At 37.3% G+C, this 14,113-nt stretch overlaps 1 protein-coding gene across 2 annotated transcripts in view; it reads right to left on the bottom strand.

Moving 5' to 3' along the window:
* Window positions 1-205: 205 nt before the first annotated feature.
* The window catches only part of CDC37L1 (cell division cycle 37 like 1), a 30,069-nt gene continuing 16,161 nt past the window's right edge, over window positions 206-14,113 (bottom strand). The window contains exons 4-7 of one of the 2 annotated variants that reach the window (XM_036262006.1): window positions 12,104-12,114; window positions 11,693-11,815; window positions 8,674-8,838; window positions 206-971 (exon numbers count right to left, since the gene is read on the bottom strand). In XM_036262006.1, coding sequence (XP_036117899.1) covers window positions 870-971; window positions 8,674-8,838; window positions 11,693-11,815; window positions 12,104-12,114 — 401 coding nt within the window. In that variant the 3' untranslated portion in view covers window positions 206-869. Of the gene's footprint in view, window positions 972-8,673; window positions 8,839-11,692; window positions 11,816-12,103; window positions 12,220-14,113 lie in introns of both variants that reach the window. The other variant, XM_036262005.1, reaches the window with a different exon arrangement.

Below are 14,113 nucleotides of genomic sequence, written 5' to 3'. Positions count from 1 at the left end.
CATCAGAGTGAAACAAACAAATAAACCTAATTTTAAAAATCAGATTATTCTTCCTGTTTGTTCTTACAGGCCATTAGTATTCTTTTAAAACTTGTTCCCTGAGAGATCCAAGACTATGTCAAGTAAAGAAATTAAGAGTGAATTTGAAGTTGGTCTTATTAAAAAAACAAACACCTCTATATTAGCTTTATCACTTTTTAAATCACTATATCCCTTACTATTAAAAAGTAAACAGGGTAAAATCAACTTCTAAGGAATAGTTTTGAGAATACTTAAGGGGTCAGTCAAGACTTTAACTGATGGTGCCGAAAATACAAATGTAATATTAAGAGGAAAGGCTTTGTTTTAACTTGCATCACCCAGCTTATTTAGTAAAGTAGATTATCAACTACTGATTTATTGCTTTTAATATGATAAAACACCAGATTTGACAGCTAAATTAGCAGGATACAGGACATTTTTATCTTTAATCATTTTTGTAGAGTAGGGCATGTATACATCCATATAAAAAGAGACTGTAGCAGATGCTTCCTAGAATCAACCAGTTCTTGTAAACATTGCATTTGTGCAGATTTTCATACTTTGATTCCAAAATTGAGAACAATAAGATTAAAGGCCAATTTAGTAGCAAATAAAACAGTCCAGTTTGACTTCTTGCAACATATGGTACCACTCCTCTCTTCAGAGGAAAAAAAAAATCTAGCAGCACTTAAAAATTTTTTTTACAAAACATTTCAGTACTCTTTTTCCCCCTCCCATCATAAACCGAACAAAAATAAAGTGCAGCACCCATAAAAGTGTCAAGAAAATAGCCAAGTTCTTCTTTTCTTGTAACAAAATAGTACTTGGCCTCAGCAGCCTTAACCCAATTATACAGTGTCCATCATTTTGGGTTCATCATCTTCTTTATGTACCACTGAGTTTAAACTGCAGAGAGCTGTATTGATAGAATACTGAAGATAATCTGGATTCTGAAAAAAAAGCACAGGGAAGAAACAAAGGATGATAGCTAGTTTTATGCCATTATATGCAACTACACATCCAGTTTCACATTCTTTATTTCTCTGCAGGGTAGGAGAGTAAGAAAGAAGATGGACTTTGAAGTTGGACTTGAATAGAAACTCAAGATAGAGAGACAGAAAAATAGACTATTACCACTTAATTGAAAGAGATGTGATAAAGACAGAAAGATATGAAAAATACAAATGTAATAAGTACTATCTTTTTTCTCCTTTTAATAAAACAGTGTTAATTTTAATTATGTAATCATACAAGGCTACATCTTCCATGTAATTATATGTAGCTATTGATAATTTAAAATATAAACATGGCTTTAAGTCAGAAATGTATTTTGAAGATTATTATCTAATTATAAAAGTAAATACTAAAAACGCAACACTTGAATAAGGAAAATCTATTTACTGAGTAAAAATTATAGCTATCTTCAGAGTTTATTTTGGTCTCTCAAAAGTTAAAACAAACTCAAGTGAGAAATCCTTAATCTTTTGAGAGGTACTCAGACCATATTTCAAAAATTGAGAATAAAAGGACAGTTTAATTTAGGTTTTATTTTTTATACAGAAGAACTCATAAATGTGCTATTTGTCCATTTCTAAAACTAGGAACAGAAAACTTTATTCAGTAAATGCAAAAATAAAATAATTATTTGTTAAAGCACCATGAATAAAGGACATAAGCCCTTAACATCTAGGACTTTGGAAAATTCTTCCCTAAGAATTCAACTTCTCTCCTCAATTGTTCTGAATATCTGCCATCTACTTAGAGTTTTACTACTGTACCATCTAGTTTTATTTAATAAACAGCAGTGAGGAAAATAGTCCAAACAGGGGTTAGGTATCTCAAACCTCCCTATCTCATAAGGAGGCAGGGTTTTCAAAAGATCCTCTAGCCCTGGCCGGTTTGGTTCAGCGGTTAGAGCGTTGGCCTGCGAACCAGAGACCTGGGTTCGGTTCCCGCAAGGGCATGTACTTTGGTTGCGGTTTGTCCCTGGCCCTGATTGGGTTGTATGGGTGGCAACCAGTCAATGTGTCTTGATGTTTCTCTCTCTCTCTTCTTCCCTCTCTCCCTCCTGCTCTATCTGAAGATAAATGCAAAAAATGTCCTCGGGTGAGGATTAAAAAAAAAAAAGATCCTCTAAATTGTTCGGCCAGTGTGGCTCAGTGAGCATTGTCCCATGGACTGAGAGGTCTCGGTTCAATTCCTAGTCAGGGCACCTGTCCAGGTTTCGATTCCCAGTAGGGGGCGTGCAGGAGGCAGCTGATCAATGTTTCTCTCTCACATTGAGGTTTTTCTCTCTCCCCTCCTCTAAAAAAAAAAAAAAAAAAAAAAAAATCAATAACATATTTTATTTATTTTTTATCCTCACCCGAGGACATTTTTCCATTTTTTGTTCAGACAGAGTGGGAGGGAGAGAGAGGAAGAGAGAGAGAGAAACATCGACGTGAAAGGGACACATCGAGTGGCTGCCACCCGCACAACCAACCAGGGCCGGGGACAAACTGCAACTGAGGTACGTGCCCTTAGCTGGAACCAAACCCGGGTCTCTCCAGACCGCAGGCCGACGCTCCAACTGCTGAGCCAAACCAGCCAGGGCAATAATAACGTATTTTAAAAAAAGATCCTCTAAATAAAAATTCAGTACTTTGTGATTCAAAAGCTAGCCAGAGGTTGAATTACTTCCAGTCTGGTGTCTTTTTCTTTCAATTTTTATTATTTTTGTTACAGATGTTTCTCCCACCCCAGACACCCTCCTCCCTATCCTGACCCCCAACCCCGCCCCAGCATTTTTGTCTATGTCCATTGTCTTTTTTTAAAAATTTTTTTTCCTTTATTGATTTTAGAGAGAAAGGAAGGGAGAGGAAGAGACAGAAACATTGATTAGAGAGAATATTCATTGGTGGTCTCCTGTATGTCTCCCACTGGGGATCGGGCCCACAACCTGAACATATGCCCTGACTGGGAATTGAACCAGCAACCTCTTGGTGTATGGGTCGATGCTCAGCCATTAAGCCACAACAGCTGGGCATGTTCTTTATTAAGGAAGTGGCACAAACAACTGACAGATCTGTGACACTAATATAACATTGGACCTCAGTTCAAATCCTGTCTCTACCACTTAGTATAATGCAAACCTCAAAGAGAAAATAATTGATCACAACTTAATAGAATTAACAGTTAGCATATAGGATAAACCTATAGTTAATTCTTACTATTGCCTTTATCAAGAGGCCTAGGTTTAGTTTTCTCAAAACTAAATATAAAACAACAAGTGTTGGCGAGGGTGTGGAGAAAAGGGGACTCTAGTACACTGCTGGTGGGAATGCAGACTGGTGCAGCCACTATGGAAAACAATATGGTGTTACCTCAAAAAATTAAAAATTAAAAATTGAACTTCCATTTGACCCAGTGATTCCACTTCTAGGAATATACCCTAAGAAGCCTGAAACACCAATCAGAAAGAATATATGTACCCCCATGTTCATAGCAGCACTATTTACAATAGCTAAGATCTGGAATCAGCCCAAGTGTCCATCAGTGGACGAATGGATAAAAAAGCTGTGGTACATATACACAATGGAGTATTATGTAGCTGTAAGAAAGAAAGCTCTCTTATCCTTTGAGACGACATGGAGGGACCTGGAAAGTATTATCCTAAGTGAAACAAGCCAAGCAGAAAAAGACAAATACCACATGATCTCACTTATATATGGAATATAATGAACATAACAGTCTGAGAAATAGGGTAGACCCAGAAACATGGAAGTAGAGTACAGACTGACAACCCTCAGAAGAGGGGGTGGTGGGGGGAGGGAAGAGATAAACCACAGAACTTATATGCATGTATGCATAACCAATGGATATGGACAACAGGGAGGGGAACAGGGCGGGGGGATGGGGAGGAGGGTGTCAATGGGGTAAAAAAGGAGAAACATCTGTAACAAAAATAAAATTAAAAATTAAAAAAATAAAATAAATAAAAAAATCAATAAAGAAAAAAATTATATAGGAAAAAACCCCTAAATATAATGATATTTAACTTATTATTTTTATTTTATTTTTATCCTCACCCGAGGATATTTTTCCATTTTTTGTACAGATAGAGTGGGAGGGAGAGAGAGGAAGGGAGAGAGAGAGAGAAACATTGATGTGAAGGGACACATCGAGTGGCTGCCACCCGCACGACCAACCAGGGCCGGGGACAAACTGCAACCAAAGTACGTGCCCTTAGCGGGAACCGAACCCGGTCTCTCCGGACCGCAGGCCGACGCTCCAACCACTGAGCCAAACTGGCCAGGGCGATATTTAACTTATTTCTCAAGATTGTTGTCAATTCAAAAAAGAAATTAAAAGTCAGCGTTACCCAAATATAAATTTTATAAAAAATTATTAATGCCCTGGCCGGTTTGGCTCAGTGGTTGGAATGTTGGCCCACAGACCAGGGAGACTCGGGTTCGGTTCCCGCTAAGGGCATGTAACTTGGTTGCAGTTTGTCCCTGACCCCAGTCAGGGTCGTGTGGATGGCAATCACTCGATGTGTCTCTCACGGTGACGTTTCTCTCTCCTTCCCACTCTGTCTGAAGATAAATGCAAAAATGTCCTCAGATAAGGATTAAAAAAAAAAAAAAAAAAGAAAAAAAAAATTAATACTCTCATTCCATCATCCCATTCTCCAAAAATACCCAGAAAGCTAAGATCCAATTCTAATGTTCTTCAGAATAGAAATCTCTATTAAGACCAGGCTCCAGTTTTCCATGACAGAGTTGGCCAAGGAGATTCTCCAGAACTCACCTAACCCATCTTCCTAAGAACTGTAAGATGTCATCATGAAGAGACTTAAAAAAAAAAAAAGAGTAATCAATATACCTAACCATATCTATACTCAAATTCCACTGATTACCCCATATTCTCATCTAATAACATTCTCAACACATTCCTCATCCCAGTGACGAGTTCTTCCCAAGAGACATGACTGAGTATCTTGTCCTATTTCTTGTAAATGATTCAACAACAGTGTATGGTATAGATGAATGAGCAGTAAAGTAGGATAGAAATCCAAAATTAGAACATTAGCTCCATCACTTATTGTATTGACTTCAGGCAAACTGCCTAACCTCCACAAACTTCCATTTATTCATCCATAATATAAATCAAAAGGAATTACAGGGCTTTTGAGATTAAATGATACAACACACAGTAGTGTTTTGCAATCTATAAGCTGATATAATACAAGTGAAATGTTATTATTATGTTAGGCTTTTCTTCCAAATCGCCTCAGTTGACAACTTAGTCCTTCAGGTTGCCTCTCATCTCATATTTCCCTCAACCAGCTGACACTCCTGTGCACCTAGCTGAATCTTATCCAGACCTTCTCTCCCTCAGGGGGATTAACCAGGATGCTCTTCTTTCATGATGAGGGAATGATCTGTTAGCCCAAATGAATTAAGTCTAAACAACCCTAGTAATATCTGTATTTCAAGACTGTCAAAATTATATAACCCCAGGTCCTCCACCAAAATGACTGCAAGGATGCCTAGCAGATCTCAGTTGCTATCTGATACACAGAACAAGAATTTCTCAAATCAGAAGCAACTTTTTGATAATATAATCTCATGATGTTTTGTTTTTTTTTTAATCCTCATCCGAGGACATTTTTCTTTTTTTGTTCAGATAGAATGGGAGGGGGAGAGAGGGAGAGAGGGAGAGAGGGAGAGAGGGAGAGAGGGAGAGAGGGAGAGAGGGAGAGAGGGAGAGAGGGAGAGAGAGAGAGAGAGAGAAACATCGATGTGAAAGGGACACATTGAGTGGTTGCCACCCGCATGACCAACCAGGGCCGGGGACAAACTGCAACCGAAGTACGTGCCCTTAGCGGGAACCGAACCCGGGTCTCTCTGGACCGCAGGCTGACGCTCTAACTGCTGAGCCAAACCGGCCAGGGCATAATCTCATGATGGTTTAATATGCATAGTTCCTTCTTATGTTAGTTAGAATCAATGATATTCTTCAAAAAAGTTTTCCTTTGCATTCATTATATGACATCTTTTTTTTTAAATCTTCACCGGAGCATATATTTCCATTGATTTTTCTTTATATAGAGTGGGAGGGGGAAGGTGAGAGAGAGAGAAACATCAATGGAGAGACACATCCATTGGTTGTCTCCTTGTTCAGAGCTGGGGATCAAACCTGCAACTGAGGGGCATGCCCTTGACCAGGAACCGAACCCATGACCCTTAGATCCATGGGCCAATGCTCTAACCACTGAGCAAAACTGGCCAGGGCAATTATGTAACTTCCTAATTTTAGGTTTATTTACTGGATTTGTAGTGATTTAGTCATAAAATTACCTTAGAAAGACTAGTTCCCTGTGGGCTATTTCTCAAGGAACTGAAAAGAAAATCATCATTTTAAACAGCAGTAAGAAATAATCTGTGGGACAAATTGAGGGCGAATGGTACTTACATGTCTGACTATAGGATTAATTATTTAAAAGTCAGACCAGCCCAGCTGGTGTGGCTCAGTGGTTGAGCACTGACCTGTGCACCAAGAAGTTGCCGGTTTGATTCCTGGTCAGGGCACATGCCCAGGTTGTGGGTTTGACCCTCAGTGGGGTGTGTGCAGGAGGCAGCCAATCGATGTTCTCTCTCATCAATGTTTCTATCTCTCCCTTCCTCTCTCTCTAAAATAGATAAAAAAAATTTAAAAGACCAGATTATTTCCATCCTTCAGAATAAGATTTTTGGCTGACTGAAAAATGACCAATTGCTTTCCTAAATTGTCCCTCTGGTTTACAATACACATGACAACTGAAATGATAAAACTGTAAGGTCAAGATACTGAAAATCTCAATTCCTGCCTTATGAGATTTAAAAAGAAACACAGGGTTCTCCTCTCACTGTCTTCTGAAGGAGCTTTCCCTTTTCACTGTGTAGGCAACAGACTAAACTTTAAGCGAAAGCTGGCCTTAATATCTTGAGGCCTGGAAATGAGAGATTACTGGGCTCAATTAAAACGCTACTAAAATCAAAATGGGCTGCAACTTTTTCATGATAACTTAAAATCATAATCCTAAGTAGTTATCAGGCAGACCAACAGTCTAACCTCCTCTTCTTTTTGACATAAATTCCTTCATGTTAATGACATAGTTTTATCTTGATCTAACAGCTGACTTCAAAGAGGCTCAAACAGTTGGCCAATATTACCAGGAAGAACAGCTTTGCACACACTATATTAATGTGGACTAAAAATGTTACTTCTGGTAGACACCACCACCAATTAGATACGCTAAATAAACTCATGCAACAGATCACCTCAGTTGCCAATTGGACATATGCTTTGAAGCTAATTCACTTTTTCTTCTTTTTAAATATGTTTTTATTGATTTTTAGATAGAAAGGTAGCGAGAGGGAGAGAGATAGCACCAATGAGAGAGAACATCCACTGGCTGCCTCCTGCACCCCCCACACTGGGGATCAAGCCCACAACCTGGGCACATGCCCTGACCAGGAATAGAACCAGTGACCTCTTGGTGAATGGAACAATGCTGAATCCACTGAGCCACACCAGCCGGGAGAAGGTAATTCACTTTAATAAATGCTTAAATGGCCCTGGCTGGTCTGGCTCAGCAGTTAGAGCATTAGCTCGCGGACCAAAGGTTTGCAGGTTTGATTCCTGGTCAAGGGCACTACTTGGGTTGCAGGTTTGATCCCTGGCCCAGGTTGTGCAGGAGGCAGCCAATGTTTCTCTCTCTCTGTTTCTTTTTCTCCCTCTCCCTCCCGCCCTATCTAAATATCAAAGGAAAAATATCCTCAGGTGAGGATTAACAACAAAATAATAATAAAGAAAGAAAAATTCTTAAACAGTATAGATCTACTCAGAATAAGAGGTTCCTCAGAACTATCTTAAGAAGTTTATGATTGAGATGATCAATATTTTTCTTTTCTTTTTCCTTCCTTCTCTCCCTCCCTCCAGTGTGTGTGGGTTTTTTTTCTTTCTTTATTGATTTGAGAGAGAGAGGAAGGGAAAGGGGGGAGAGAAACATTGATGAGAGAGAACACTGATTGGCTGCCACCTGCATGCCTCCCACTGGGGCTTTGCCCTACAACCTGAGCATGTGCTCTGATTGGGAATTGAACTAGTAACCTCTTGGTGCATGGGTCAAAGCTCAACCACTGAGCCACTCCAGCTGGGCTGTTTTTGGTCTTTTAAATAATCCTCACCTGAGGATATTTTTCCATTTATCTTCAGATAAGGGGGGAGGGGGAGAAACATCATGTGAGCGAGACACATAGATAAGCTGCCTCCCGCAGGACTCTGACCAGGGCCTGGGACCTAACTGCAATGAGGTAGGTGCCCTTGACAGGAATTGAACCCGAAACTTTTTGATCCTTGGGCCGATGCTCCAACTGCTGAGCTAAACCAGCCAGGGCAATCTCTTCTATATTTAAAGGAGTGGAATTTGGTGTCTCTCTAAATACCTATGAGATAGAAGAGATTTAATGCCAAAACATGGCATAAAATGAAACTCAAGAGTTATTTTCTGAGGCAAGAATATTTAAAATGGCCACACATATATTACATATAAGAAGAAATAGTCCAAAATAACAAAAATTATGCAAACTATACATTTATAAATAAACATCTGCTTTTCCAACTTACCTGTGGTAATGATTCTAATAAACCTATAGATCCAACACCAGAATGGAGAACATGATTCTGAACTGTCATAGGTTGAAAACTTGGTGATTGAGAATAAAGTCTAACTCTTGACTTGAAAGCTTCAAGTTCATTTTTGAATGCTTCAAAATAACCTTCTTCCTCTGCCTAGAAAACACAGAACACAAGACTGTCTTTGAAGACTTCCAGACCACACAGTAAATTCTAACAAGCATGTATCAGGTCTGAAATAGAGGAAGTAAAGATGAGGTGAATAGTTTAAATGTAGAAACTACCAAGTTCCCTGTTAGATTTGTGAAAACTTCTTGTTTTATAAACAAGTTAATAAACATACACAAATATAACAAAAGTAGGCTTTTTCTGTTTTTCTCTTGATTTATCTGAATTCTTGATAGCTTTAAAAATAGTCCTCATTTATCCTCTCACCTTCTTCTCTTCCCATTGCCAAGCAACAACCAATGAGTATTCTTAAAAACTTTTTAATTCTCCACCAATTAATGAGGGGACACTATTACCTGTTTCTAGTGATTCTCTGATTCTGTATTCCCTATCTGTAAAAGCCATGAAAACCAAATAAAACTCAATGTTCAGTTTCATTATGGAAATATCTTAGTGTTTTACTTAAGCAAGTACCTTCTTGTCAACATTATGGAAAGAGAAAAGTCCAATGAGTTATGATGAGGTAGAACTCTTCTCTAATGATGTACAACATAAGCAAAATTCCCAATACAAAACAGTCTACTGGCAGTAACCTCCATTTATAAATGTTTCCTTTGCAGATCAAGAATGACACAGCACAGATCCTACACTAACAGAAAATGGGTTTTAAGTTCAAGTGGTGGAAGAGATTTTTTCAAGTATCATTCCTTAACATCACTGGCCCATTTGTCTGCAATGCTATTTTTTCTTTAATGTAGTTTTAGGTTGTGTAACTAGATTAAAACATTTGGATTAGTTATTAGCATCAGAATCTATACAAATAATGCAGACAATGTTCTATGCTGCCTTTCTATCTTTTTACAAATTTAGAATCATTCCTTTAAGTGTATTACAGCATTTCACTTTGGACAATATATGGTACTCATGTGCACATACAGAATGTTAGTGTTCATATTCCAAAATAATCTTTCTGGAATGGTTATGCAGTAAACTATTAAAGGAACCAAGTGGTACATTTGCTGGTCTTATTGCATGCCTAAGGCCTAGGGATTGAGATCTAGAGAGACTTGACTGATTTTTGTTTTATTAAGTAACCTATGGGTCACTTGTTTAATTCTTCTATGCTAATTTCCTCACTTGTAAAAAAGAATAATCCTCATAAAATGTTATATGGATTTAATGAGTTAATTCATGAAAAGTATTTATAATAGTACTTGGCACACAGTAAGCAACCAATTTTTTAACTTTAAAAAATTATTATTATGAACATAATGTTAAGATCTAAACACTTCAGTGCCTTTCAGTTCAATTTTGTCAACGTAAATGTCAAAGAATACATACAGTGTGGCAATGCTTCGTTATCCCATTAAGTACTAGTTCAAACATCGCCATTAATGTAAGATGAAAAAGCATGTATTTTTTTATTGCCTATATGTTAAGTTAAATTTTAAAATAGTCATCAGAAACCTAGCTAAAATACCAACTCAATCATTTATTCATTAAAACTACTGTTTCAGAAAAATTTCCTATTTAGTTTACACTTTAGAAGAGTTTAGAGCATTTAAAGTAGGACTACTACTACCCTGATATATTCTTTTTAATTAAAATACAATGTTGTCCTCTATTTATAAAAGGAAATATGTTCATTGAAAAAGAAAATAGAAATCATTTATAATCAGTTCCTAAAAGGCATTCCCCCTCTCTCCCTGAGGTTACCATTATTGTCTTCCTTACTCCTTTGTCTCTTCAGTTTTACTGCTTATATACATGTACCTTAACAATATATTGTTTAGTTCTGCTTGTTTTTGAACTTTTATATTTTTTTATTTTTTTATTTTTATTTTTTATCCTCACCCGAGGATATTTTTCCATTTTTTGTACAGATAGAGTGGAAGGGAGAGAGAGAGAGAAACATCGACGTGAAGGGACGCATCGAGTGGCTGCCACCCGCACGACCATCCAGGGCCGGGGACAAACTGCAACCAAAGTACGTGCCCTTAGCGGGAACCGAACCCAGGTCTCTCCGGACCACAGGCCGACGCTCTAACCGCTGAGGCGAACTGGCCAGGGCTGTTTTTGAACTATTAATATTTGTTCAAGTTTACAAGAAAAAGTTCCAAAGTGATTGTAGCTAGCAATTTATACTTCCACAGGCAGTGAATGCAAATTCTTATTGCTTTACTTTTTGTACAACTTGCTAATTTACTAATCTAGCAAGTGTGAAATGGTACTACTCTTTCTAGACATACCCATTTTTCTTTAACATGGCCAACATCACCTTGTATATATAAATATGTGTCACTTCTTTTGACTTTATAGCAAAGCACTATGTCAGATTAAAAATTCTTCAAAATATAATTTTAGTGGCTGCATAATATTCTATGTACCACAGTTTGTTTATTTTTAGCCATGGCTCTTTAAATTTTTTAAGTTGTTTACTATTTTTCATTATAAAAGTCTGACATTTCATTAAGTGTTAAGTTCTAAACATGGATTTATCTGTATCTGTTTCATTCTACACTATATCCTCAGTATCTTAAACAGCTGGCTTTTGCATTAATGGTTACTCAATATTTATTGAATGAACGATGGAACACTCTAATTTTCCTGCATACATTTATTTGAACAGGTCTCAATTTCACATATATGTTATAGTATAGCCTCTTATATAGACCCCTTATGTCAAAATTAGCATGAAATCAGCAATATAATTTTTCTTTTCACTATACATCTACAGAATTTGCCTGAGGCATCCTGGCTGAATGGCTTGCTTTGATGTGTATGGACCAAGAGGTCTCAGCTAAGGCCTAACTTGGTATTTAATAATACCACAGCTACTTACTTTGGCTTTCTGGAAAAATAAACGAAAACATCCTCTTGGATCCACATTACAGTTTTTGGCCATTTCCATAATAAACTGCATTACAACAGCTTGGTGTGCTATTTGCTCCATTAGAGCCCCTTTCTGAAAATAAATAGATTAAAATGTTAAGAAATACCTCTGGCAATATAATTCATAAGGCTTGTAGCATATGGGAACAAGACAGATGAGGGCACAGGGAAGGCACACTAGAAAAAGTTTCCATGTGCTAACTGCAATAACTAAAAAACATTCCCACAATAAACTCAAGTACATCTGAAAACAACAAAAAAAGTGTAATTCAATTTAATGACCCTCCTATTTTCATTTCAAGTAATGTAAAAGAGAAAAAAAAAAAAGTGTATCAGAATTCCACCGAGGTTCCCACAATACCTGTTCAGCTTCTAGATGAAAACACCATAAAATAAGATATTTAGCAGTTTCTTCACATACAAGGTATGGATGGTCAGACAAAAATCTCTGACTATCATCCCATCGACTCAACATACCTGTAAAAAAAGATTAAAACCATGAATATCAAATATTTTCTTCTTCTTTTTATCCTCACCCGAGGACATTTTTCCATTTTTTGTTCAGATAGAGCGGGAGGGAGAGAGAGGAAGATAGAGAGACATCGATGTGAAAGGGACACATCAAGTGGCTGCCACCTGCACAACCAACCAGGGCTGGGGACAAACTGCAACTGAGGTACGCACCCTTAGCGGGAACCGAACCCGGTCTCTCTGGACCGCAGGCCGACGCTCTAACCGCTGAGCCAAACCGGCCAGGGCTCAAATATTTTCTTCTTTAAGCAAAGAAATGATATTTTTAAATGATTCTCTTTTAAGACAATTCATATTACCACAGCAATATGTTATGGTAAAAGAGCAAATGAAGAGGGATAAAATTCTTTTTTTTTTTTATTCCTCACCCGAAGATATTTTTCTTATTATCAGATAGAGTAGGAAGGAGGGAGGGAAAGAGACAGACAGAAACATCGATGTGATAGAGCCACATCAACTGGTTGCCTCCTGCACGACCCGACCAGGGCCGGGGACAAACCGCAACTGAGGTACATGCCTTTGACTAGAATTGAACCCGCAACTCATTGGTCCACGGGCTGAAGCTCTAACCGCCGAGCAAAACCAGCCATGGCCGGATAAAATTCTTTTAAAGTAATATGCAGTATATTTGAAATAGCTTCCAAAATTCACAGAAAGTTTTATTTCAGATAATTAGTCAGGCTTAAGCAGTGTAACTGGTTTAAGCCAAAATCCTGTATCAGGAGCATGCCCAAAGTCTAAGGCAAATTGAGATGGCTGCTCATCCTAGTGAATACAGAAGACTTTAAGGGACTCAACATTACTGAGTCATATAATACAATTTTTTTCTATTGGAAAGATGCAAAAAACAGCAAAACCTCAAGAAACTACACTTAGCAAACAAAGACTTAGTAGAAAGTTCAGAAAAGCTACGTTCTAATTTATTTAAAAATGTCTAAGATGATATGGTAAAATGTTTACAGTATGGGAAATCAATCTGGTCAGTGTTATAAAAACAACACACTTTAACCATTTTACCCATCCAGTCATGCTGTTTATATACACAGCGAACAAAAATTTTAAAAACTAGTTGAGAATATTTGCAAATGGCTGCTACTCCACCTCAAAATATCAAACTAATCCAAACACTACTTAAGGTATATCTTCATCCTCATCCAAATTAGTAAGAAATTTATTCAAAAAGTCAATACCACCCAAATGATATGAAATCAGCAAAGCGTTGAGCTTTTATTTAACTTTGTCCAGGCACTTTAGACTCATCCAAGGAAGACTGGATATTACTGAATTATCATAAAAATTTTATAAGGATATCTTCATAGTTTGGCAGTAAATCTTTCCTCTAGACGTAAAACGAACTTTTATATATTAATGTCCCATATTAGAACACAAGAAAGAACAAAACTGAGGACATATGTCTTACTGAGAAATACATCTTCAGCAACATGGAAATCAATTGAAAAAAGGGATTAATTTGTCCTAATTTAAAAAATACATTAAAAAAAGCATTTTAGCATTTTCTTATGAAGAGTTTTACAAGCTTTATAAAGATTTTCTCCCAACACTTTGGATATAGTGATTAGGTCATTTTAAATTCTGAAAAGAATGATTATGGAAGTAACTTGAAACTACTTCTCAAACTGTAATTAAAGAGCCTAGTAACTTCTGAGGATCAGATCTAAAGAAAGCATAATCCTTATTTCTTATACCTGAAGCCATAAAATAAATTCTATAAAGCGGTTTTGCCTTAGTTTTGTGACATTTCTGAAGAAGCAATATTTTCAACTCTGTCTACTACCCATATAAAGAGCATTGCTTCTCCTGTTTACTTCTCCATGGCAAC

Source organism: Molossus molossus, unplaced genomic scaffold (assembly GCF_014108415.1).
Source record: "Molossus molossus isolate mMolMol1 unplaced genomic scaffold, mMolMol1.p scaffold_m16_p_14, whole genome shotgun sequence".
Classification (NCBI taxonomy): Eukaryota; Metazoa; Chordata; class Mammalia; order Chiroptera; family Molossidae; genus Molossus; species Molossus molossus.
The sequence above is the reverse complement of the archived record's forward strand: the minus strand, read 5'-3'. Positions and strand labels throughout refer to the sequence as shown.